This window comes from Herpailurus yagouaroundi, unplaced genomic scaffold, assembly GCF_014898765.1.
Source record: "Herpailurus yagouaroundi ecotype Mexico unplaced genomic scaffold, PumYag 188, whole genome shotgun sequence".
Classification (NCBI taxonomy): domain Eukaryota; kingdom Metazoa; phylum Chordata; class Mammalia; order Carnivora; family Felidae; genus Herpailurus; species Herpailurus yagouaroundi.
This window is the reverse complement of record NW_024412419.1, coordinates 38,656,521-38,683,555: the sequence shown is the minus strand read 5'-3', so window position 1 is coordinate 38,683,555 and position 27,035 is coordinate 38,656,521. Positions and strand designations below refer to the sequence as shown.

The window sequence follows — 27,035 nt, the reverse complement described above, 5'->3', positions numbered from 1 at the left end:
ACCTGGAGAAACTGCCTCTTTATCTGATGCTGCCTAAAACGGAGCTGACCAGGATCTCCACGAGGAACAACAGCTAATGTATACTGTGTTAACTAGAGAGCAGTAGCTCTCTACCTGTCTTAACACATGTAATCCTTGCAACTCCCCTATGAGGTAGGAAACTTTTCACTTAATGAGGAAACTGAGGTTAAGTAACCTGCCCAAGTCAGAAGGACCCAGGGTCCATGCTCTACATTACCATGCAATGCTGATGCTTTGGTGCTTTTTAGAGGGGGTCTGATGCCAGGTCAGCAATCCTACAACTTATTAATTCTTTTGTTCACTCTACAAACTTTCACCGCACACCTGCTGCGTGTACGTCAGGCATTGACAAGGCACTCTGGGCTAGAAGGATGAAGACTGACCATATAGACTGGGTATAAAACAATCACTAAATTTCATTAGGTCAACCCATATAGATGGTATCTTCTCGATCGCAATGGAGTTAATTTGCAAATCGACAGCAGTATTTTATCTAGAAAATGCCACGTCAAGCAACACACCTCCAAACAACTCATGGGTCAAAGAAGACATTACAGGGAAAATTAGGAAACACTTCAAACCAAAATGGCATAAAGACAAACAGATTAATGTAGCAGAATTAGACTGTCTAAATATAAATCCACACATATGTGATCAATTGGCACCTCCTGACAAAGGCATCCAGGTAATTCAATGGAGAAAGAAAAGTCTTTCCACAAATTGTTCTGGAACATCTAGAAATCCCTATGATAAAAAATGAACTTGGGACTTGTATCTAGAGTAAACAATAACAAAAAGACAACCCAACTAAAAAATGGGCAAAGGGTCTGAATAAACATTTTTCCAAAGAAAGATACACAAATGGCTAATCAGCATACAAAAAAAAGATGTTCAACATCATTAGCCATCAGAGAAATGCAAATCAACGTTTATTTATTTTGGGGACAGAGAGAGACAGAGCATGAACGGGGGAGGGGCAGAGAGAGAGGGAGACACAGAATCGGAAACAGGCTCCAGGCTCCAAGCCATCAGCCCAGAGCCTGACGCGGGGCTCGAACTCACAGACCGCGCGATCGTGACCTGGCTGAAGTCGGACGCTTAACCGACTGCGCCACCCAGGCGCCCCGAGAAATGCAAATCAAAACCACCATGAGAGACTACTTCACACATTAGGTTGACTATAATAAAAAAGACAGGTAAGGAAACCAATTTGACAATAAATTTCACATATTGAAAAAAAAGGTAATCTCTCTGTTGGTGAGACTGTAGAGAAACTAGAACCCTTATATACTGCTTGTGGGATTATAAAATGATCTAGCAGCTTTGGAAAACAGTTGGGCAGTCCCTCAAAGGTTAGAACTAGAAGTACCATATTGCCTAGCAATTATGCTTTTTGGTTTATACCCAAGAAAAGTGAAAATATATCCCCATACAAAAATTTGTACAGGAATGTTTATAGCAACATTATTCATAGTCACCAAAAGTAGAGCGACTTGTCACATGTCAATCAACTGATGAACAAATAAACCAAATGCAGTATATACATACAGTGGAATATCAGTCAGCCCATCAGATATGTGATACGACAACATGGATTAATTTCAGAAGCATTTTGCTAAGTGAAAGAACTCCATCACGAAAGACCACACATTGCATGGTGCCATTCATATAAAATGATAAGAATAGGCAAATCCATAGATTCTTGGTTGCCTAGGACTAGGGAAAAGGGGAAACGGTAAGTCACTGGTAAAAATATGGGGTTTGTGTCTGGGGTACAGAAAAGGATGAAAATCATTGTGGCGATAGTTGCACAGTGCTACACAAATGCTTATGTTAGAGTTCTCCGGAGAAGTAGAGCCAACAGGGTATAGAGAGAGACTTACATGAAAGAGGAGGTTTATTATAGGAATTGGCTCCTGATCCTCCATCTATAGGCTGGAGAACCAGGAACACGGTTGGTGTAAGTCCCAGTCTGAGTCCAAAGGCCAGGGGAGCTGATATGTAAGGGCAGGAGAAGAAGACGGATATCCCAGGCCAAGCAAAGAGAGCAAATTCACCCCTCCTCTGCCATTATGGTTTTTTTCAATGGATTGGATGATGTCCACCAGCATTGGTGAGGGTGATCTTTTTTACTTAGTCTACCGATTTAATGCTAACATCTTCCAGAAACTCCCTGACAGACACACCCCAAAATAATGTTTTACCAGCTACCTGGGCATCTCTTAGCTCTGCCAACACATAAAGTTAACCATCCCAGTACTAAAAACCATTGGATTGTACGCTTTAAAGGTTGAATTGTATGCCATGTGAATGATGATATCTCAAAGCTATCACAAAAGAAAAAAAAAAAAGAACCTTGTGCCTCAGTTCTCGTCACACATAAAAATTAACTCAAAATAGATCATAGACCTAACTATAAAAGCTGGAACTATAAAATATCTAGAAGAAAATAAGGAGATAATTCTTGCAGCTTTGTAAGAGGATTGCCAAGATTTCTTATAATAATAATTGGACTTAAATCTTTTTAAATTCTATTCACCAAAATACCCTGTTAGGAAAATGAACAAGTAAGTTCCAGATGGGGAGAAAATATCTGACGAAAGAATTGTATCCAGGTTAAATCAAGTGCCACAAATCAGCAATAAAAAGACACATCACTCAATTAAAATAAAGGCCAATAGATTTGAACAGACACTTTACACTGAAAGATAAACAAATGGCCAAAAAAGCACATGAAATGATGCTCCATATCATTCGTGCTGAATAAAGCTACAATGAGATACCACATCACCCACCCCCAAAAAGAATGGCTAAAATTCGAATACTGATAATACCAATTATTGGCAAGGAAGTTAAACAACTCTCACTTTGCTGATGTAGAAAAAAGTCGCAACTTTTTCAGAAAGCAGTTTGGCCACTTCTTATAAAACGAAACACACATCTGCCATTGACCTCAGACATGCCACTCCTAGCAGTTTACTAAGAGAATGAAAAATAAATGTCAGGGAGAAGACTTATCCAACAGGATATTCACAACTGCTTCATTTATCAAATACAAAAACTGGAAACAACCCCAAAGTCCATGACTGAACAGTTGCGAACTATTCCTAAGTTGGAATAGGGCTCAGCAAATAGAAAGACGTGATCTGATTGCCCACAACACGTGGATGAATCTCAAAAGCATTGTGTTGAGTGAGAAACCGTGGTTGCAAAGCAGCGAGCGATTTTGTCATGAGAAAAAAAAAAAATGAATGCTTGGAAAGGCATTGGGGGCATATGGATCCTTCGCTCTGGGTGAAGAATGGCATCATTGGATTTTGCATTTGCAAAGCAGAAACCATCCTCCGAAGAGGAGGCTCTCTGGGCAGTGTGAGGAGGAGAGGCAGGACGGCATCTCTGCACATGGCTTCCGTAGGTTTCCTTCCCAAATCAGGATCCGACTTTGGGAAACTGGCTGCTGCTTCTTGGGAATGTGTGTCTCATCGGATCAAATGATCACAGACCAGGTTTTTCACTGGGAACGGAAGGGCCACTGAGGGCTTTTTGGAGAGACAAGTGCCATCTAGTGGTACAAGAGCTGTAGAAATAGATGTCCTTTCTCTGTCTCAGAACCCACTTGGGCACCACGGGAACTGGAGGCTCTGGGATTATCTAGAGAGAAGGCCGTTGGTGTAGACATTGATGAATAGGGTGAGGAGGGAAGTAAGTGGTGACCAAATGAGTGAGGGCCCCTTACTGGGTCACTCCAGAAGTCCTGGGGTGGCGGTGGGGTGGCTTCACGTCACAGGGCAGTGAGGGGCTCAAGGGAAAGCTGGAACGGGATCCAGACCCGCAGATGGTGGGATTTGCTTCATTTCTGTAGCCTAGAGACATCTGGAGACACTTGGGTTATAACATTATTAACATGGTTTTCTACAGAGAGCTTTTACATGGAGTACGTTTACGTATGTTATTTAATCGTCAAAACGGCTCTGGGAAGTATGATCTTGCTTTTCCAAATGAGTAAAATGATCTTCAAGAAGTGTAAGTAGCTTGTTCAGAATCCTGCGGCTATTCAATGGTGGAGCTGGACCTTATCCCCGAGCCTTCTGGCTTCAAATCAGGGATTTCTATCGATACACCACCTTCTCTACCAGCAAAGGACCCACCTGGACACCAGCCCTCTGTGCCGCTGGCTCCCCTCCCCTCTGCTGACGGCAGTACACGTCCTCCTGACCACCTCAGAGAGGGCTAAACACAAGGACTTTCACCAGGTGGTTTGTTCTGGTCTGAAAGTTTGGAAGCCCTGGCTCAAGAATTTGATGTGAAACACAGCCATCAATCGAAAGTTCTGGCCCTCTTGGAGCACATGGGCCCTGTGCTTAGCAGAGCTCTTTGGGGTGTGTTTGGAAATGCATAGGTGAGCTCTGGACCTACTTGGGGTGGAGGGAGGTCAGGAGATATAAGCTCCTTTACAGAGAGAGCAACAGCAAGGTGTGCACTGGGGGCCAGCAGCTAGAGTGGTGGGGAATGGTCTTTAGGGAAAGAGAAGGGCCGAGAACAAGGCGCTAGACTGGACCTTGGGATCCTGCACTATGGGGTGGGGAAGCCAGCGGATGTTTAGGACGATGGAGTCTCCTAGTCAGTTCTCATTGTGGCTCACGCTGTCTCTGCTGGGACCCTTCTTTCACGATTCAAGCCTTTCTTTTTCTTCCCAGATGATTCCGTCACACCCCTGAGATTTTCGTGGCTCTCACAATAAGGACATAGAGATGCCCAAGTGGTATGCATGGGCCCCCATCTCTACCCCAGGAAAAGGCGTTGTTGTTTCACAACACTGCCCACAAGAAAGGAGACAAGGACTGGAATACAAATTTTAACCATGTAAAAATACTACCAATTATGCGTGTATATTTGAACTGGTTTTTAGTCCTGGCCAAGCTTGTGAGGGAGCACTCCGGGTATTGTCTCCAGCACCAGGAACTGACATAGAGTAGATGCTTGCTGAAGACTATTGAATTAATAATCGCACACTGATGTGGGGAAATGTCCCTGCCTTAACGAAACTTAAAATGTAGTAGGGCAATAGATTAAATAAGCAAACAAGCAAAATATGGATCATGTCAGAGGCAATCATTGCCAGAAAGAAAAATAAAACAAGGTACAGAGATAGCAAGTAAGGGAGATACATGTGGCGTTGGGGGGTAGAATTCTACTTGAGATGGGCGGGGGGGCGGGCAGAAAAGACCTGATTAAGGTGCCGTTTGTGCAGAGGCCTCAGGGAAGAAGAGGAAACGAGCCGGGTAGAGTAGTCTAAGAAGAGGAAAGATAAATGGGAAGTGCCTATGAAATTAACACACTTCGGAATATGTTTGCAACACATTTTCATCAGTTTCAGGTAAGTGGCTTAAGTGTTCTGGAGGTCACAAAATGCTGAGTCCCCGCCTTCAGGCGTTCAGGGGAGGGTTAAAACAGGCACGCTTGGAAAGGCCTCATCGGTCCTATGCGGACCAGGGGTCTAAGCCCCAGTCTCTTGCGGAGGTTTCAAGAGAGTGGGTTACTGAGGGTTACACATAGGTTACACGTGGTCCTGCGTGGCTTCACGGAAAATGTTGCCCAGGAACCTGGATATGAAGGTTGACTAGGAATTCGGTGGTGTTGAGGAAGAGAGTGTGTGCCCCAAAATGGGACATGGGGTGCTGACAGGGTAAGCTTCTGAGTTTCCAAGGTCTGTTCATGCCTTAGGACAGAGACTGTGGTCCTTTCCGCGACCGGCCAGGCCTGGCAGGATCTAGCCCCTGCCTACCTCCCCCCGTCCCTGGGCTTCAGCCACAGGCCTTCGGTGAAAGGAAAGAAAACTTCCATGACTAATAAAGAATGGTGCCAAGGAGAAAAAAGAAGATGCCAGGGTGACTCCATCAAGACCCAAGGAAGAGGGTGCCTTGACTCTGAGAACAAGACATTCTCATCCCTTGGCAGGGAGACCCTCCGAGTGAAGGTGGAAGAACAGGTGCTACAGTTTAAGGTCCCTGACCACTAAGATCAGTGACCTCTGCTGCTACCCCGGGTCATCTGACTCTGGGTCAGCTTTCCCTGGGGAGAGGATGAAGGCGGGGCTGTTCCCTCTATGGATCTGGATCCGTTCCTCACCGGCTTTTTTTGCTTACCTGTCTTTTGTTAGCTCCATTAGCCCCTTTCGGGCACAAAAAGAGTGTCAACTGGGGTCCTGTGTTGAGTTCTGGTGGGCTGGGTGGGTATCCTCCCCCCAGTGGGGCAGGGGCATGGTGGTTAATTCTACATGTCAATCGATCATACGATCATCCGGCCGCCAGGCCCTCAGCTGGAAACAGAACCACAGGATGTGGATTTTCAAGCAGATACAAGAAGACCTTTAGAATTTCCTGAGTCTCACCCTTTGGAAAAACAGACATTTGTTGGACACTTATCAGGGTTCAGGCCCTCCATGTACTCTATGCAGCAAATAGTTCAAATTAGGACTGAACTATGGCTTGTTTGATAGGTTGAATGAGAATACACTTCCCTTGGCATGAAAACCCAGCTATTTCTTAGAGAGTTTTTGAGGAGTGGACCTTCACCAGTCTGAGCACGTGAACTGAACTAATTTATCCTCTCGGGGTTCTTTCCAGAGTGGAGAGGGCGGGCAGGCATGCAGGATTATCTTCAGTAAAATGCTGACCTCTGGTGGACATTTTTTTTTTAACTCTTCCTTGGGTTGGTTTTTCATTTGGGTTTTTTGTTTTTGATGTTGTTTTAACCCCCACATACTTTATTGAACAGAAGACCCAGAGGCAAAACATTCGTTTGCAAGTTGAACGTCCCTCTATTTAGGCTCCCTCAGTTTTGCAGATAACACACATATTTCACCATCTCCGAACTTTTTTGCGAGCTGGGTTCAATATCAAGCATGTTAAGATTTGCCACTATGATTAGGGATTTCACTTGTATGAAGAGAAAACACAAAATTATTTGGTTTCCCCAAGATTTCCAGAATTTTACCTCAATTTAACATCTCCTATTATGGCATAATTTATGCCAAAAAAAAAAAAAAACAACGAAGTTTGAAGACGATCATAACCGGACTGAGAAGATAGAAAACCTACCTTCAACTCAAAATATAGTCAAAATAGGGGCACTTGGGTGGTTCAGTCGGTTGAGCGTCCCAACTCTTGATTTCGACTCAGGTCATGATCCCAGGATTGTGGGATCAAGCCCCAAATCAGACTCTGTGCTGTGCATGGAACCTGCTTAGGATTCTCTCGCTCTCTCCCTCTGCCCATCTCCCTGGTTCTCTCTCTCTCTGAAATAAAAAAAAAATATATATATATATATATATAGTCAAAATACAGTGCTGACTTGGTAAAGAGCCTTTCTCTGAAGTTAAGGACCATTCCTCCCTTGCATTTATAGATGCCACTAGGCAGGGTTCCTTCTGAGCAGCTGGAAGACTTGAACTCAGGAGCCTTCTGGTCCAGGGGGTCTTGACCTGGGCGTGCCCCGACCACCCCCAAACCAGTCGCTGGAGGTGGGGTTGGGCATTGCCATCATTTTTTTTGGTAAGGCTCCACAGGTGAGCCTAATGAGAACCACAGACCTAGTCTAATCCCCTCCACTTATAAGTGAGAACACTGAGGCCCAGAGAGGAGACGGCGCGTGGCCAAGGTCACCCAGCCGGTTAGTAGGGAGATTCTGGCTAGACTCTGAAGGCCTTAAAGACTGGAGCCCTGTATATTCAGTTTCGAATTTTCGAATTAGCTGTTCTGCTCTGCTGCGGCCTTACAGGGCAGTCAGGCCTCAATGTGAAAAGGTCCCCTTCCTCTCAGATGCTTGTTCATCTTTCCTCCCTGTGCTCTGTGCTCCCCCCCCCACCCCCACCACCCCGAACCCCCCACCTCCCAGCCACCGGGACTGCCTCCTACTTGCACAAAACTGTCACTTAACAGGCTGCCCAGGCCGGCCTTTCCTGAGCCACGTGCCAGACCCTGTGTCACGTAAATGAGCCAACGGTGGCCTCTGCTCACTGGCCCCCAGGTAGTTGATTTCTTCACAGTAGCTGAGACCTATTAGCTTAAAAGCCCACCTGAGGCCTAACTCAAATGTTTCCACAGCTAAGTGTTTTAAACATCACCCAAATAAGCACGTTTTTAGCCAGTGAGAGCCTGCCTGCTTTGCATATCCCACAAAACTGTTCCCAACATCTGCTAACCATGGATAAGCCCCAGGCCGTAAGACCCCAAGCTGCTGATGTGCTTTGGAGCTCTCTGACCCAGAAGTTCCCCGCTGTGCTGCCGAGTGACATCACCCAGACACATGCGTCCCCTCTCCCCCAAGTCCCCATGCCTGCCTCTCTTCCTAAGTAGCAACTTACTACTGACTAGTCTCTGGACAGACTTCTCTGGAAGCATACCCGTCAGAGTGGCTCAGTAAAAGCCTGTGTGTGCTGCCACCTTGTGGTCATTTCTTTCTCCGTGATGAGCTCCCAAATCCCTGGAACCCCCAACACCCTGGTCTTTTCCCTTTCTCTAGGCCTCTTTCAAAACTTCCCTGGCCTAAGTTCCCTGTCTTCCCAAATTTTCGGACCCATGTAATACATTAATTCCAATGGATATATCAATGGCCAACTCGTTTATTCATCCACTGTTTACTGGGCACCCACTACGTTCCAAGTGTTGATCTAGGTACTTAGGATACATCATCGAACCAAACAGATGAATATCCCTGCATGGGTGGATGTTCTAGCAGGATGGAAAGGGCTTAAGGCTTTTCCTCCCTTAAAGAACACTTGAAGCCGGAGTAAGGAGATCTTAAGAGGGGAGTTTTTGGTGTCGTCAGTGAGCGAGTGGGAGAGATGTTGAGGGCATGGGTTGGGTTTATAATTATGAGAGTCAGTTTAACAGATATGCCTGAGTTTATATACCGCATAACTGCTGCGCTTTGAGGCTGATTTTTTTTAAGTTTATTTATTTTGAGAGAGTATGTGGGAAGGAGGGGCAGAGAGAGAGGGAGAGAGAGACTCCAAAGCAGGCTCTTCCGCTGTCAGCACAGAGCCCAACTCGAGGCTTGATCTCATGAACCGTGAGACCATGACCTGAGCCGAAATCAAGAGTCGGACGCTTAACTGACTGAGCCACCCAGGCGCCCTGAAGCAGAACTTCTTAAACTTTAACCTGCATTGACTTACCTGGAGACCTGCTGAAGAAGATCTTACGTCAGTAAGTCTGGCACGAGGCCTGGGACTCTGCATTTTAACTCCCAAATGCTGCTGCTGCCGATCTCTATACCACACTTAGAGCAACGAGGCTTTAAAGAAGATTCCCTTGAGCACTGACTCTTGGCGGAACTAATAATGGTAAGCACACCACCATGGTAATAGTGCAAAGACTGAACGCGAGAAGCCAGCCCTGCGCATTAGCAGTTACCTGCATTTAGAGATGAGGAAACTGAGGCTTCAAGACACTAACAAACCTGCGCATGAGCACCTGTTGCCGACAGGAGAGCCAGGAAACACCAGAGCTCAGGGCCTGACCCCCGCTGCCTCGCCTGCTACTTACCCGCGACAGCTGCTTGACCTAATCATGTGAAGGGTCTGAGCCTCAGGTTTCCCCTTCTGTAATAGGAGGGCAGGGTGGCTGCAGGGCCTCACAAGTGTCGCTGCTATTGTCACCATCAACCCGGGAAGGGTTTTCCGCCCTGAACTTCTCCCTTTACCAGGACTGCAAATCTATCAGTCACGTGCGCCCTTTTCTGACACACGGCACGGCACCCAGACCATCTCATTTCATCGCTATGTTGTCCCCGGGGAGCAGGTGTGGCTACTTGCACCTTACACACGAGGAAGAGAGAGGTGACTGGAGGGTGACCTCCTCCGAGGAGCCAGAGCCGAGATCTAGACGGTTGCCTGTTAACCTGTTTGATTCCGTTTGTTTTTTTAGCAACGAAATCTTCCCTTCCAGCAAGGCTGCGCGTGAAGTCCGGTTTGTGAAGCAGAGAGCAGAGGGCTGGGCCAGAGCTGGGTTCCAGGAGTGGAGCCCGGCCTTGTGGTCTTGCTTTGTGGATTCTGTTTCTCGAGCCTTGGAGAGGAGTGCAGGGGGCGCTGTTTGCAAACCCTCGGTCCAGGTCAACTGACTCTGGGAACAAGTGAGCAGCAGGCCCCAAGGAGGGAGGAGACCTGGCCAAAGTCACAGAGCGGGCTCATGGCCCAGCTGGGCTCCCCTCAAGGCTCCCGAGACCAAGTCCAGAAGTCAGCAGAACCCGGGCAGGATTAGGGACAGCACTGCCCACCCACCCGCCTGGTAGCCGAGCTGTGTTTAATGATGGTCTTGCATGCCCACCGCACGGGGCCAAATTCAATATTCCACCTGTTGATCTCCTCATTTCCCAGTGCCCCCTTTTCTCACACCCCAGAGGGGCAAGGCTTTTTATTTTTCAGACTTCAGAACTGTGAAATGTCACATACACAGAGAAAACATATCCATACCAAGAAATAGACTGTCATCTGGGTCCTAAAAGCGGCTGGGTGCCCCTGCCTGCCCTTCTGTCTCCCAGGAGTCACCCACCAAATCTGCTTTCAGACACAGCCTGTCCCTGCTTCTTTGTTTGCACCACCTGTCTATACATCCCTCCACACAACTGCTCGTTGCCCATTTTAGCTTTATGTAAGTGGAATCATGCTCTGTGCATGCTTTTGTGATTCTTGTGCCCCACATCATGCTGGTAAGATGCATCTGTTTTGTTAAGGGCAGCCGGCTGCAATTCATCCACTTTCTTTGCTGTCGAGCATTGCGTCGTATGAGCATACGTGATTTGTGTCTTCGTTCTTCTGTGATGGGCGTTTGCATTGTTTTCTGTTGGGGGCTATTGGGGACAATGGTACCACACCGCTTCCTGGCCAGGAGATTTGCGCTCCTGTATCCAGAAAGAGTGAGGCCCAAGGAGGAAAGGTCTCTTAGAAGAGAGTCATCCAGGTCTAGTCCCCAGAGTGACAGAGGTCCAAGGACTCCCCATTTCCTAAGCTCTCCATGCCGCAAGCCTGGCAAGGCCATAGACACAGCCAGCAAAGTAGATGAATTTTCAACATTTTATTGTAAAACAGAGCATAAGTCACAGGGAGTAGAAAACTTTCCACTTAACATATACAACACACATTCACTGAGCACCTGCTAAGGGCCAGGTCATGTGTTCGGCCCCCGCGGGGACCTGAAACACACAAGCCATGCTCCCTGCTCTCAGGAGCTCACAGTCTGGTGCAGGAGACAGACAGAGGCTCAACCATCTTTCAAACAAGTCTCAGAAAGTCAGAAGTGCTAAAATGGTCCAAGAGCAATTCCTCCCTCCCAGGAGACGTGGAAAGAACACCAGGGGGGCTGCTCCTGTGCTGTGCCCTGGGGGTTGGGAGCTTTTGATGGGTCGGATGGGGAAGGAAAGCACTGCCCGCAGCTGTAAAAGGTCTGGAGTAGAGATGGTACTGGGGCCTGGTCAGTGGAGTCCAGACTTCAGGAATGTTACAGAAAGAAAAATTGCGGGGACCAACAAAATACGCTGACTTTTCATTTTTTTAGGTTGAGTTGTTACAAAAATAAGACAGGTAAATGAAAAAGGAGAGTTGCTTTCACCCTCCCCTGCTCCTTTCCAGAAAGGACAGTCTCCAAATAAAGGACTCTCCTTCAAATTGGATGCAACTGGCTTTGAAAAAAAAAAAGATGAAATCCTTATCTTCCGTTTTGCCACAGACTCTAAAAGCTTTCCCCACGAGACAGCTTGCAAAACAAGGTTGGGCAGGCCAGCGAGTGACAGGAGGGATCCGGGACATGGACACTGGGGCAAGGCAGGAGGGTGAGGAGGCGGCGAGGGGAGAGCAGAGGGCCAGGCTGGCCAAGGCGCCTGGCTTTTGTCCGGAAGCCACAGGCAGCACTGAAAGGCTTGGAGCAGTGCTGTGGCTCAAGCTGCACTTTAGAAAGACCGCTGTGGAGGCAGCATGGAGGCTGGTTAGCTGAGGAGGCTGCTGCTGGAGTCCTGTTTGCAGGGCTCTTGCATATCCTTCTGAGGGTCCACCCCACCAAGGCTGCTCCTCAGAGCCCCACAACAGCCAGGAGACGTCGGGCAGGGTGGAGACGTGTCTCTGGAGTCATCGATGTTGGGAGTGGGGGAAGTGAGGTACAGACACACTAACGTTCCATCTGGAAGTAGAACTTGGTGACCAACATGGCCTCCTCGGGCGTGTTGGTGAGGCTGACGGGCCGGTCGGCCTCCAGGGCTGTGCAGAGGAACCAGCCTGGGCAGGCAGCAGACTCGAAGCTGGTGGTGGGGCCGCTGTCTGAGCGGATGAACGTGAAGCGCTTATCTTGCTCCTTGTTCTTGCTCAGGTCAGTGATGTTAACTGCCTGGAAGCCAAGACATGAGCAGTGAGAACGGGGAGGCATGGAGGTCCTGTGCTGCCCCCTTCTCCCCACCATGTCATGGCCTCTGGCTGGCCCAGAGCAAGTGCCGGAGAAACACTGACCTGGGACCACTGCAAGAAGTCACGTGTCCTACATCTCCTAGGACAGCAGAGTCTGTCCCACTGTCACACCTTGACTTTGAAAAATCTGGCCACTCTAGCCATGGGCCAATAAGTTTGGTAAGCACATGGTACCATCAGTAGAGACCAAGGCTGTGGAGGCTGGTGCTCTGTCAAGGTCTATGCCTCTGGAAAGAGGGCATGGTAGAGAAGGATAGGTGCCCCTATCCACTGGTGGGGGCAAGTGACAGTGCCATGCTCACAGCTACTCACGTTGGGTTAAGATCTTGTCCAACAAGCACCTAAGACAAAGCCATCTTTTCCCAGGGCTGGCAGCTCATTAATATTGCAGGGATCAAGGAATACAGGGCCCTGAATAGGATGCCAACTCATGGGTTTGAGTAGATAAGGATTAGAAGAGAAGGGTCCTGAAGCTTGGCTTCACTGGATGGTGGCAAGCCTAAGTGGGTTGGGGCCCCTCAGGCAAGAGAGTGACCCACAGAGAATGAGATCCCAAATGAACAATCCTTCTTCGCCCCCTCCCTTACTGAGACTAGACTTAGCCACACAATGGGCTTCAGCCAATGGGACATTAATGGTATGGTGCAAGCAGGGGTTTGATAAGCATTTGCACAGTGAGGCTTGTCATTTTGGAAAAATGCCTCTGAGGAAGCCAGCCGCCATGCTGTAAGGAAACCCAAGCCGACAACAGAGCTCTGAGAGAGCACCTGAAGCAAGGGCCTGAAGGGTGAGAAACCATCTTAGACACCCCAGCGCCACCAGAGCTCTCTCCCTGAGAGAGGGACTCCATGAGTCCCCCTAATTGGCCCACAGAGTCCCGAGAAAGAGCACATTATGGTGGTTCCAGCCACCAGGTTTGGGGTGCTTGTTATATGAGACAGGTCCTTACCTCCAGCTGGAGCCTAGTCTCATCACCAGACTTGACACAGGCCAGGCAGAGCTTCCCCCCATGGATCCCCAGGAACATGGCATGAGACTCAATGGGCACCACGTTTAACTTTTCTGGGGAAGAGCACAGGGGAGGGTCAGGTTGTAGAGAGAATGGGAGGCAGCCTGGACTCTCCCAGGAGAGGTTTCTGTCTCCCCCTGACCAACTAAAACCCTAAGATCAGAAGGACACTGAGGCACCAACTTCCTGGTCTGCATTCAAATAGCAGATCAAACCAAACTCCCTATCCAGTTACTCCTCAAGGACCAAGTGGCCTAGATTCCACTCCACATGGTTTCTATCCTTCCTTCTTCCCAGGATATGGGTGCTCCAGGTCACCAAGTCTGCTGCCCATGAGGACAGAAAATAGCACATAATGGGCTCCAGGGCTTGGTCTACAGGGACCTGAGTGACTTTGAACCTGCCTCTTACCCTCGGTGGTCTCTGAGCCCTCACATAGCAGTGAAAATCTCAGCCTTTCTGCCCTTCAGTGTGTTCGTTAGGAGAATTAACAGATGGACAGGAAAGGTATGTCTCACACTCTTTCAGAAGGAGGCAGGGGGCCAAAAACAAGGGGATGGGGCAGGGTGGAAAGATGGAGATCAGATGGTACCGTTCTATAGTATCAAGTCAGCCGGTAGGGATGTGAAAGCATCCCGGAAGGCTAGTGCTGAAAGAATCTCCCATCATGCCCTCACAGTGGCCTCATTTTACTAAAGGGAAAAACTGAGGTGGGGGAGGGGGCAAAGCTTGCCCATGTTCATGCAGCTTGTTTAGCGCACAGACCAGAACATGGCTGAGTGTGGTGTCTGTGAATAAGGGACATAACCCAGCCTTAGATATGGTGTATTCATTTTGGATGGTAGTTAGGGTCTGGACAACAGAGCAACATGGAAGGCTTAATAGTCACAGAGGGAAAGGGCCCATCTTACCTTCTGTGCCCTATCCCTGCCAGCTGTGGCCTGGGAACCCTGTGCCAGTTGGTGGGGGCTCCAGACCTAAGCTTTAAGGCTCCCACCCTCTTGAGGCTGCCCTCAAGTATGCCCTCTAGTGGCCAGGCTTCCCCCAGCTTCCAACTCAGCCGCAAAGACCCAATGGGGATTAGGGCTTTGAAACTAAGGTTTTGGGGGAACAGGATAAGGACTCCAGGGCAAAGTGACCCGGTTCCCACGTAGCAGCCACTTTCCTGGCAACCACTCACCTTCTAATTTAGTACTTGGTCCTTGCAAGTATCCGGCAACCAGTTGGTTATTCCTTAGGTAGAAGGTCTTCTGGTTAACATCCCAGATTCTGAAATGCAAAAGGACCCGGCTATGGGAAACAACCTCTGTGTGCCCGACCCTGTGCTCCACCCCTTCCTGTGTGCTCCAGAGCTCACTGGGTCTACATTCAACTTTCTGCCAGGGGTGTGGGATTTCTGTACACCCATGGCATGGAGGAGAGATTGAGGTCAACACTGATTAAGGAGCAGACCCAACTCCCACAGCTGGAAAGCAGTGTACCCACATCACATTCTTTTTTTTTTTTTTTAATGTTTATTTATTTTTAAGAGAGAGACAGAGCATGAGTGGGGGAAGGGCAGAAAGAGACGGAGACAGAATCCAAAGCATGTTCCAGGCCCTGAGCTGTCAGCACAGAGCCCAACGTGGGGCTCGACCTCACGAGTCATGAGATCATGACCTGATCTGAAGTTGGACACTTAACTGACTGAGCCACCCAGGTGCCCCAATGCGCACCCACATTCTATCCCTCTCCTCACTTGTTATTCATCCTCTGATTCCCAGAGCAGACACCTTCTACTTCAGCAAAACATGCTCTAGAGTAGCACCATCCAATAAAAGTTTCTGGGTGCAGAAATGTTCTAGACCTACCCTGTCCAATATGGCAGCCACCAGCCACGTATGGCTATTGAGCTCTTGAAATGTGGTGGGACTGAGGATCTGAATTTTAAATTCAATCTAATTTTTATTAATTTCAGTGTAAATTTAAAGAGTTGTCTGAGACTAGTGGCCATCACAGCAGTTTCAAGAGACACAGCAGCTTGTAGCTAACTCACTCTGAGCCTTAGACCGTGAGGGTCTGTTCCCATCAGCCAGTGGCTGCTCTGGGTCTGGCAGGGGCAGTACTCCCTGGGAACAAGCTTCCTTTCCAGCTCACCCAGGGACTTCCAGTCTTTTCTTCTTGGTCAAGGGCTGACAGCGGGACTAACAGAGACTCCATTCCCTGCTGCCCCCCATGTGACCTTGGACCTGTACCTCATCTCCTCACACGTGAAGTGTAGCTAAAACCACCCATCTCATCAGGTGACCTTGGGGAGCTCATGAGCTCAGTGAGGGATAGTGGGACAAACTGTAAAGGTCTTTGCACATGTGAGGATTTGACCTTTCGAGATTTTTCTTAGTTCCTGGATGAGTCTTCTCCTAGAGACCTCTAGGGGCATCTCCTGGAGCTCCCAGCCAGTAGGTGGAGGCAGAGGCAAATCTCGTGAAGCAGTTTCCATGTCTGGAAAGGGGAAGGACTTGCCCCGGATGCACACGCACATGCATGCACACACTTACACAGGCATGCACAGAACCCCAAACTTCAGCCTCAAGCACAGAAACTCAGTCTGAGGGTGAAGTCACCCTGACAAAGCTCAGTCCTAGGATGTCACAGGACAGAGGGCGCACGTGGACAGCATCAGAGCCTGCCAATGTTCCCACAGTGTTGGTGACATCTCACAAAACTCCTGGCTCAATTTTTAAAAATCACAGTAGTTTTCAGGCCCTACTTGACGTTCGCAATAACTCAGTAAGGCAGGCAGGGGGTTATCATTAACCCCGTATCACAGATGGGGAAACTGAGGCCCCAGAGGAGCAGGATCCTCCACCATGTCAACACGGAGCCGCAGTGCTAGCCGGCAGTCTGGGACTCTGGGCCATGCTCTGCCCACAGCCACCCTGTGTGCTTCTTTGCCCAGCAAAGAGCCTCAGCATGGTTCCTTGGCACCTGTCAGTCACCCACCGAGTCGCCAGTCTCCGGGAAATAAGTCCCTGGCCAAGTTACTCTGAAATGCAAGCCCTGAAGACCACGCATGTGGCTCCCCTTTCCTGAATAACAGGCATCCCTTTCCAGTCCAAACCCGGTTTTCAGATGCTGTGGAGGCCAACGTCCCCCGACAGCTGCGATGGCTCCATTTTCCTGTCCGTCCACCCCACCTCTGCAGGGGCGGCCTTACCTGAAGGCTTGCATCCTGCAAGGTCTCTTCCCCAAGGGGTGGCAGGCTGTCTCTGAATAGAACAAGAAAAGGAGGAAAGAGATCAGGTAACTGGGGGGGCATCTGCAGATTTCCATTCTGTGGCCACGGCGAGGCAATGGGACACTGCCATTTCAGGCCCGGAGTAGCTGCTTATAAAGAAAATAGTCACTCACCCAAAGCAGGCTGTTGCCGCCCTGTCCCACTCTGAGAAACGGAAATGCCCTCACATTTCCAAAATGAGAAACCCTTGTTGTTGTCACTTTCAACCGTGCTGAGTGTCGCAACGGGGTGTTGTAACTGACTCCCTCCCCTTTCCCCCTGTGTAATTTCCCCAAAATTGAGCTTTCTATTTCCCCCTCACCAAGTTCCTGGGAAGAAGAGCACAATGAAAACTGAACGCTCCCTCATCTTCCTGACAGGTATCCTGAGACTGTTTGTTGACTTTGTAAAAATAGATTTAAGTAGAAAAGTCCTCCTCTCCTAAAGCTAAGTGGTGGGGTTCCTCAGCACCCAGGACGGTCTCATGTCACTTTGTATTCTTTGAAGGATGCATGCCCTTGCTGGACTCTGGACCAGGGACTAGCAAACATTCTGTAAAGGACCAGATAGTAAATATTTTAGGGTCTGTCTCCGTCATGATTACTCAATTCAGCCACCGTAGCTTAAACAGTAGAAGAGGCGATCTGTAAATGAGCAGGCTGATTGTGTTCCGATACAACTTTATTTACAAAAATGGGTGGTGGCCAGGGTTGGCTTGGTTTGCGGACCTCCTGCTGTAGTGCAAACTTCCTGAGAGGTGCTTTGAAGCCAGCTCTATTCCTGCTATCCGCGTCTTTAAAGTAATCGTCTTGGGAAAATGGGGCCAATTCAGCACCTGGAGAAAAATGGATCCAAATTTCACCTCTGCCATTTGCCACTTGCTACCCGCGTGACCTGGAACAAGTCACTTCACTTATTTGGGCCTCTGTCTCCGTCTCCTCATGCCCAGAATGGGATTGATCACGTCTTCCTCATGGGTGAAAAGGAGGAGGGAGGGAGGGAGAGAAGGAGGAAGGAAGGAAGGAAGGAAGGAAGGAAGGAAGGAAGGAAGGAAAGAAGGAAGGGAAAGGAAGGGAAGGAGGAAGGGAAAGGAAGGGAAGAAGGAGAGGAAAGTTCTAGCCTGCAGTGAGCACTAATACGCATTAACTTCTTCCCTTACTACATTCTAGAAGTTAGGAAAAAGGTATGCGTACTCCCATTTACGGATAAGGAAAATACGTACAGGGCTTCTGCATGATCAGAGCACACAACGCTAATGCAGAAACGTAGGCTGAAGCATTGGAGAACTGGATGGGAGCTCGGCAGCCCTCCTATCCCACCCTACCATTGTTTTGAAGAACACTAAGACTCAGAGAGGGAAAGGGACCCGCCCAAGGCCACACAGCACGTTAATGGCAACGATATGCCCAGGAATCCAGGTCTCCAGACTCCTAGCCAATGGTCATCCTGTTCACAGCGGCTGATCTTGATGAGCTCAGCCAACAAATATGTTCAACCAACAAATCAGCATCTGTGTCCAAATGAGAGTAAAATCCTTCAAGGAGGAAGGCTACACTGCGTATTTGAAAGTTGCTAAGAGAGTAGATCACAAAAGGTATAAAAGATAAGATATAAAAGATATTTTTATGACTATGTATATAAAACAGCTGCTGGGTAAATCACTATGTTGTACACCTGCGACTAATACAATGTTCTATGTCAATTATACCTCAATTAAAAAAATTTTTTTAAAAAGGCAGGCTTCTAGGGGCGCCTGGGTGGCACAGTCAGTTAAGCGTCCGACTTCAGTCAGGTCACGATCTCGCGGTCCGTGAGTTCGAGCCCCGCGTCAGGCTCTGGGCTGATGGCTCAGAGCCTGGAGCCTGTTTCCGATTCTGTGTCTCCCTCTCTCTCTGCCCCTCCCCCGTTCATGCTCTGTCTCTCTCCATCCCAAAAATAAATAAACGTTGAAAAAAAAAATTAAAAAAAAAATAAAAAGGCAGACTTCTCAAATCTTTCAGAGCAAGGTGAACATTTCTGCAAAAATTGTATCATCTCCCTGAGTGATTCCTTTGAGGAGCAAAGTGGCGTGTACGTGTCCCCTCTGTTCTCACAAGGTGAGTGACCTTGAGGGAGACATTCACCTTTGAAACACATGCGAGAAACAGTATCTACCCTTGAGGGCCAAAGGGGAGTTTTGTTTGTTTGGGGGAGGGCTGGCTGAAGGAGGTGATGTGTAAGAACCTGCTTGATTATTTGCCTCTTGCAGCATTTGCTGAATTGCGGGATACGATTTCTGGAACGCTTAGAAATCATCAGGTGCCTAAACTTGGTCAGCACCTCTCTGAGATGAAAGGCAGCTAAACTGCGATAAACCCTCTCCTACATGCCTCAGTGTTACATCCACATCCCTTGGAAAACGCCCCTGAAGACTGAAGAGAAGTGACTTGCCCAGGGGAGGCCGAGCGGCCCGGAGCCTGCCCTCAGACAGCACTCCAAGCCAAGGTCCCACCCCCCCTGGGGCTGCTGGGTAAATGCTCCTCTGTCCCTAGCCCAAATTCAAAGAGACAGTTTTCTCCTGGAGAACAGAGCCCTGAGTTCTCCACCTTTGCCAGGTCTGTGCCCTTTTCCCACTGTGCCCAAGAAGTGTCCTGGCAGGCCTTTCTGAGTATAGAGGAAGGAGTTCCTAGGGCCGGGCCGACAAGTCAGGCCGACCTGGGGCTGCGTCCTCCCATCACTTATGAGCTGGGCCACCCAGGCCCAGGTCTCTTGGCCTCGGTTTCATTATCCATTAGACAGGCCTAATAATTGAAGCCTTGTCACGGGGTTTTGTGAGGATTGAGATGATGCACATGGTGTATTTAACCCTGACCCTGGCACGTAGGAAATACACAAACAATAGAAAGCTACTGCGTCTGCTTTGTGGCCCCACGTAAAGTGAGAAAGGTCAGTCACAAGGCCCCTGAGCCAGTCAGCCCTGCCCTGCACGCCCAGTTGGACTCCCGAGGGGGAGGCCCTCATCCCTCTGGGCTGGGGGAGGAAAGGAGTGGGGGGTGAGAGGCTCTTTCCCTCCCCTCACGCTTCTGGCCACAATTCCTCTCTTGGTTCCGTCTTATCAAAATAGTTGGTGTCCCGATGATCTCTGCCCACAGGAAATCTCTGACTAAACCTGTTCTCAGTTCTGGCTCCTCAACCGCTCGCTCCAGTTCCTGAATTCGGTTTAACGACCACACCACATAGCGGACCCTGGGAGCTCCAGGCATCACAATTGTATCTAGTGCCTTCCTCGGCATGCCGAGCCCTGCCCTGCTAGACACTGGTGACTGCAGAAATGACCAAGGCCCACTCCAAGGGAAATAGGAAAACCAGGCTCTGTCTGTGTCCTTGGAGCGATACCACACAGGCTCTACAGGCCCCTGTTGATGCTTCTAGAGCTCCATCCACATAGGAAGTGCTCAATAAATGCTAACTATTTCTCAATTTCAGTTAATTACATCTTTCAGTTCTAAGATTTCCATTTGCTTCCTTTTTTTTTGTATAGTTTCTACTTCTCTGCCAAAAGTTTCCATCTTGTCTTTTAAATCCTTGAATACAGTATTCATGGTTCTTGTAAAGGCTGCACCTGATAACTTCATTATGTGAATCCCTGCTGTGTCTCCTTCTGCCGTCCGTTTTTTCTCTGGTGCACAGGTTGTCTTACATATGCCTGACTACTTTTTACTGACTGCTGGGCACTGTAGCATATCAAAAACTGCAGAGATCATTTGAGGCTCCGGACAAGTCATCTAGAGGTGTATATATCTAGAGATGATTCACTTTTGCTTCTTCCGGGCAGTGAGGCTGTAGGCACTGAAGCCCCACATGACCTTAACCCCAAGAGGCTTGACATGATCGGAGCAGAGCTTTAATAACCATGCAGACTGTTCCATTTCTGTTCACTCCCAATCCTCTCGGGTCCCAGCCCAGACCTGGGGGGTTTATTGAGGCCCCTCCTCCTCAGTGAGAGCTAAAGTACACATTTTATCCTCTCCCTGCCCCCACACTCCCAGCCCTGTAAGTCTGTCCAAAACTCAGCTGGGGCTTCTAAAACCAGCCAATGCTTCCCAGGGCAAAGGGGCCCAGTGCTGACCTCCACCTGTCTGGGCTTTTGTAGTTCTTCAAAGCCTTGGTCATTCTTTGACACCTTCTGATTATCTAGAAATACATTTTGCTAGCTTTGCTAGTTATCACAGCAGGAAGGTTGATCCTAGGCCAGGCGTGGACACTGATGTCTATATTTTAAGTCTTATTACTCAGGATGGTGGAGTTGGAACAGCATTTGGGGGGGGGGGGGGTAGGGGCAGAAGTGACTGAAAAGTTGGGCAGGAATCAGAGGATGAAGGGCCTTTAATGTAACACCAAGGGGCAGGGAATTTATCTTAGAGAAAATGGAATCAGAGGGTGAGACAGTCAGATTTGTCTTATTAAGATAATCGTGGGGCCAGTGGACAGATGGATTAGACTTGGTGTGAGGTTTGGGGTCACTGAGCCTGAAGGCAGAGGGGTGATGTGCTGGTAAGTGTTGACAGCTGGCTCACCAAAAGGGTTCTCATTAGTAGCATTTGCCTGTTTCTCTGGTGTAAATACTCCCACCGTGGATGATCTCGAGCCACTAGCATGACAATGCTGAATGCAAAGCTGAGGCAGCACACAAGCACCTCTCGCTGATGCCAGCATCCTGCAGAGGAGGCCGATTTGGCAGCTCGCCTATCTTTCTTGAGAGAAAGCGTCCTATTTCTTTTCTTTTTCTTCTCCTTCTTCTTCTTGTTTTTTGTTTTTGTTTTTTGTTTTTTGTTTTTTGTTTTTTGTTTTTAGAGAGAAGGTGCAAGTAAGCAAGGGGCAGAGAGAGAGAGAAAGAGAGAGAGAGAAAAGCAGGGCTCGCCCAATGCAAGGCTTGAACTCACGAACTGTGAGATTATGACCTGGACCAAAGTCAGATGCTTAACCGACTGAGCCACCCAAGCACCCAAAGGCATCCCATTTCTTTCTTTTTTTTTTTTTTCTTTTTTTCCCCCCACAGTATCTGTTAGTTTATTTATCAAGAGAAACTATTCCATAACCCAATATTCATGTTTCATACTTCAGGAACACAGATCAGCGACAAACTTTCATGGAACTCAACCCAAGGAAATTCTTTACATTCCAAAATCACTTTGCACTCTGAAAGATACCAGCCTTCTTCATCTCCTCAAAATCTTTCGTGGAATCATAATTCCCGTAGAAATCTGCGTATGTCTTCTTTCTTGGTTCGGCCACAGCAAACTTATAGAAATCTGCAACCCCCAGGGATACAGGGAATGCTCCAACAGTATGAAATCGCAGACACTTGGCCAGAAGACCTCACATCTGAGGTTTCGCCAAAACACCGGAAGTCTTGGTAGCTATTCTGCTCAACACCAACCTTAAACCCAACGTCCTTCCTAACTGATACAGAAATGGATGGCCAAAAGCATCCTATTTCTTAACTCTAGTCCCTCCCCATCTCAGCCCAGGGGCCTATCGCACTGGTCACGTCCCCCTCGCAGAAAATGATCCCTCCTGACAAATCCAGTTTATCAGGAAACTTCAGTGAATCTTGGTGCAAACGTTTTCAGCTATGCCTGCTGGCGCTGCATTTATGTCATGCGAGCACCACTTGTAAAAATTTAAGCCTTTGGGTGGACAGGTGTGCACCTTAAGTTGTAATGTCTCAGTCTCATGTTCAGCCAGCTCTTGAGTACGTGAGTGTCACAGCACACAGCACACAATAGACGCAGTGCTGTTGTCCAAACTTTGGAAATTTTTACTAAGGTAACGGTACAAAGTCTCTGGTTACTCTTTCCAAGAGATGGGTAAATATATTCGTACAAACAGGAGGAGGAACAAGTATATCTCATGCCTTCCCTTTGTCAGTTTCCACCTACCCAGCCCTGCCAGGTAACCAAGTCAATTTTAACAACATCCAGAAGCTTATTAGAAGCTCCCTACAGCAGCAAGCCAGCTTTGGAGACAGATTCTGTCCTGGGCATCTCTGCCCACCAAACTGCAGCCATCAGGGTGACCCGTACGCCCTCCTGGGCCATGTAAGGGTGGTCAGGAGATTATATATAACGTCAACTGTTATCAATCATTGCTTCACAAGAAGCTTGCTCTCCTCCTAGGTCTAAACGGTAAACTTACTGAGAATCTTTTGTAAGTTTCAAAGTCTTCCAAGATGTTTTTTGCTTCAACAATTTCTGGGTTTGATATGAATCTGCACTGAAACCATTATTTATCTAGTTATCTTGTGCTTCTAGAGGGACACGTTTGCTCTTGCCTTCTTGGCTATGGTGACTAGCTTTATAAGGCAGCTAGCTTCTCCACTGGCAGACAGGGAGGGACAGGAACCAGGGAATGGGGGAGGGCACAGCTGTGTTTCTTACATGCTTGCTTCAGGCTGTGTGTTCTATTCTTTCATACGGATCTCACTTAGTCCTCATAACAGCTGTGCAAGGTGGATAAATGTAGACCCACTTTCAAGATGGGTATATATATTTGTACTCACTTTGTAGCATAAAAAAAAAAAAATCAAGGGACAGGAAGATTAAATCACTTGCCCCAGATGGTGGTGGAGGCAGCATTTGAACCCAGTTCTTGTATTCTTCCTTACAGTCAGTCCTGCCAGACAGGCAGCTGACCTCTTTCCTCTCTGCCTCATCGCACAGGTAACAGAAGCCAAGGATTGTATTTGTTCCTATGGTGTTCCTTTTGGTTTGAACTCACATCTTATAGAGCAACAATTTATTCCACAATTGCTTGGACATTTTAGGAGTTTGTCTGTTTTTTGGTAGTAAGGAAAGGACGATTCTAAGGCCTTACAGAAGTTAAAGAGAAAAAGCTCTTTATCTGGTTTTGAACTAGAGTGGCCAACTGTCCTGGTTTTTCTAGGACTTTCCAAGTGTTAGTACTAAAAGTCTGGCATCCTGGGAAGTCCCTCAGTCCCTGGAAAACTGAGATGATTGGTCACCCTATAATACGAGTCCTTAAGAGGTGCTTATATCGGCGGGTGGCTGGGATTGCAAATTGCAGGCAGTTAACTGCTAATCATTGTGTCTTGCATAGCAGAGATGTAGTCCATTAAAAAAAAATTTTTTGGGGGGCGCCTGGGTGGCGCAGTCGGTTGAGCGTCCGACTTCAGTCAGGTCACGATCTCGCGGTCCGTGAGTTCGAGCCCAGCGTCAGGCTCTGGGCTGATGGCTCAGAGCCTGGAGCCTGTTTCCGATTCTGTGTCTCCCTCTCTCTCTGCCCCTCACCCGTTCATGCTCTGTCTCTCTCTGTCCCAAAGATAAATAAACGTTGAAAAAAAAAATTTTTTTAATTTTTTTTTAACATTTATTCATTTTTGAGAGACAGAGAGACACAGACCATGAGTGGGGGAGGGGCAGAGAGAGAGGGAGACACAGAATCCCAAGCAGCCTCCAGGCTCTGAGCAAGTTGTCAGCACAGAACCCAATGCAAGGCTGGAACCCACGAACCATGAGATCATGACCTGAGCTGAAGTCAGACGCTCAACCAACTGAGCCACCCAGGCACCCCAAAGATGTGGTCCATTTTATTAGGTACGTAGATATGTAGATGAAGCACACAAGAACCAAAAAACTTAGTGAGTCTTCCACTTAGGAAAAGAGACCATAGCGGATACGGTATTGATCAATCACTCCCCTTCTGATCAAGTTAATTTTTAATTTAGCCATTCACATTTTATTTCCTCCAACTATGTAAATCAAGATATGTCCACGTCAAGTGGCTTAAGATTGTTTTCAAATGTAAGTTGTGCAAAGAATTTACCCTTTCACTATCACTATTTTCACCTTCACCTCCTCATCCTCCTGCCCTGCCTTCTTCACACACATTAGCGGTATGGTCAGGGGTGTTAGAGAGGAAGCAGAGGTCCAGTGAGGTAAGAGACGTGTCCCAAGCACATACTCACCTTCACCCTGGCTCCTCTGCCCTCGAGTTCCCAGCTCTTGAGGCAAACTACGAATCTCTCCATGATCTCTCTCCTCAGAGCCCTGCTCTCTGCTCGGCAAGGATAGCACCACCCACGTCCCTGGACTTCCAGAAAACATGGTGTCTTCACTGGGCTCACACACACTCATCTCCTGAACTTGAACTTACTCAGCACCTACCACGTGCCACTTTAAAATATTTTGGGGGTGCCTGGGTGGCTCAGTCGGTTGAACATCCTACTCTTGATTTAGGCTCAGGTCATGATCTCACGATTCATGAGATTGAGCCCCACGTCGGGCTCTGCGCTGACAGCGGGAAGCCTGTTTGGGATTCTCTCTCTCCCTCTCTCTCTCTCTGCCCCTCCTCTGCTCTCTCTCTCTCTCTCTCTCTCAATCTCTCAAAATAAATAAATAAACATTTTAAAAAATAATAGGGTCACCTGGGTGGCTCAGTTGGTTAAGCATCCAGCTCTTGGTTTAGGCTCACATTTTAATCTCATGGTTCATGAGTTCGAGCCCCACATCAGGATCTCTGGATGTCAGCACAGAGCCCACTTCAGATCTTCTGTTCCCCTCTCTACCCTTCCCCCACTTGCGTGCATGCTCTCTCTCTCTCTCTCTCTCTCTCTCTCTCTCTCTCAAAATTAATAAACTTAAAAAATAATAAAATATTTTGGAATGAACCGTTTTTAAGTATAGTGGTTTCCTCACATTACATCATTATCTAGTTCTGGGAGTGGCGCCCCCTTTACACATTCGAAAGATACGCAAGACCACGGGCTCACATTTTCATACAAGCCACTGGAGACTGCCTCACCTCCTCCAAAGGGGAGGCCTTGCTGCCCTTGGAAAAACTGCTTGTGGTTTCCAAAGCACTTCTCCCTCCATGACCTCATTCAGTCTCTGCACCCCTAGAACACAACACAGTGATTTAAGAGACAAACCGTCTGCAGTGGAGCCCAGCTCCTCCCCTTGTAGTGGCTGTCTGGCCTTGGGCAAATTACTTAACTTTTCTGTGTCCAAGTTCCCCCTTCTGAAACTGAACAATAATAGTGCTTCCCCATATGGTTGTTGTGAGCATTAGAAGAGACAGGCCACCTAAACAGCTCGGCAGAGCACCTGGCTCATAGTAAGCCCACGGAAGGATTGGCTATTACTGTACCCGTGAAACCCTGAGAGTTTGCCTGCCTCTTCTTGACCTGAGAAGAGTGAAACCCAGAAAGGAGTAATAGAGGCCGTTTGAGGCCAAACACAGGAACTAGGTCTCCGGAACCCCAGTTTTAAGATCTTTTTTCTGCCCTACACAGATCTTAAACAGACTGCAAAGCAGTAGCCTGTAGGCTGCGTATTTCCATTGCTCACATTATTGTTTTATTTAATCAAACTACTACACGAGGAAATCAGAATATCTGACTGCTCCTGAGAAATGAGAAGTTCTGGCCACCTGGGCCAGCATTCTCATGAGACAACCAGCTGCTGGAACCAGTCAGTCCCCACTAATTCCCAGTCCCCACCCTTTGGTATTATCCTTCAGCTCTTGGAAGCTAGTGCCCGCTTCTTTTAGTATTTCTCATTGAGTTCACACTGTTCTCGCCCTCATTTGACAGAAATATTTCTCCAATTTCTATGTCTCTGTCAACAGTGGAAAAGGACCAATAGAGTCTAACAGCTCCATGATTTTTCTCACAGCGGACATGCTTCCTCTGGCGCCCGCTGGAGGGACAGGCATTGGGCTCACCTCAGTGTATGTGTGTGGCCCGCTGTAGCCTCCACCTCAGCCAGGTCTCCAACGTGGGCCTGGAGCTACATGCCCTTGACATTTCTCTGGAAGCCTGCCCTCAGTAAACACGAGTGGTCGATAGTTTCCTCCCCATTTTTCAGGTGGAAAAATAGGAGTGGAAGGCGCTTACCTGATGCCATGGGGAGGGCCTGGTAGCATCCGGGGTCTTCTGAGACCTTCTACACTCTGGCTCCAGACTGAGCTGCTGCACAGAAAGGAGAAGCACCGGGTAGTACCTGTGCCACCAGCACCTCCCGGGATGAAGTTGCTCCTTCCTTCCGGATTACCTGAGGAGAGGAAGAGGAAGAGCCACTGCTGCCTTCTACACACCCAGGCAGGGCTCGCCAGGCCCAGCTTCCAAAAGGGTGACTCAGGCTAACAGGAACCAAACAGGTTCTTATCTCTCTGTAAAACCAGAGGCCTCACGTGAGGAACCGAGCGGGATTAGTAAGGCTGGACCTTTGTGCGCACCCAACTTTTGTGCTCAACCCAATCATGCATGCATGCGTTTATTCACCTAGTCAATATGG

At 48.2% G+C, this 27,035-nt stretch overlaps 1 protein-coding gene and 1 pseudogene across 5 annotated transcripts; both read right to left on the bottom strand.

Moving 5' to 3' along the window:
• Positions 1-11,078: 11,078 nt before the first annotated feature.
• Positions 11,079-26,791, bottom strand: IL1RN (interleukin 1 receptor antagonist). Of its 5 annotated transcripts, XM_040496782.1 has the most exons (6): positions 26,636-26,791; positions 25,543-25,636; positions 16,681-16,732; positions 14,665-14,753; positions 13,425-13,537; positions 11,079-12,398 (listed from the first exon to the last, which is right to left on the bottom strand). In XM_040496782.1, exons 2-6 carry the CDS (start codon positions 25,619-25,621, stop codon positions 12,183-12,185), a joined length of 549 nt encoding a protein of 182 aa, XP_040352716.1. In that variant the 5' UTR covers positions 25,622-25,636; positions 26,636-26,791; the 3' UTR covers positions 11,079-12,182. The 5 variants fall into 5 exon arrangements, with proteins under 5 accessions (XP_040352716.1, XP_040352718.1, XP_040352719.1 ...); XM_040496784.1 differs by lacking the exon at positions 25,543-25,636 and having other exon boundaries at positions 26,636-26,786; XM_040496785.1 differs by lacking the exons at positions 25,543-25,636; positions 26,636-26,791 and adding an exon at positions 17,063-17,215.
• LOC121044604 (cytochrome c oxidase subunit 6C-like) lies at positions 21,896-24,629 on the bottom strand (annotated as a pseudogene).
• Positions 26,792-27,035: the final 244 nt, after the last annotated feature.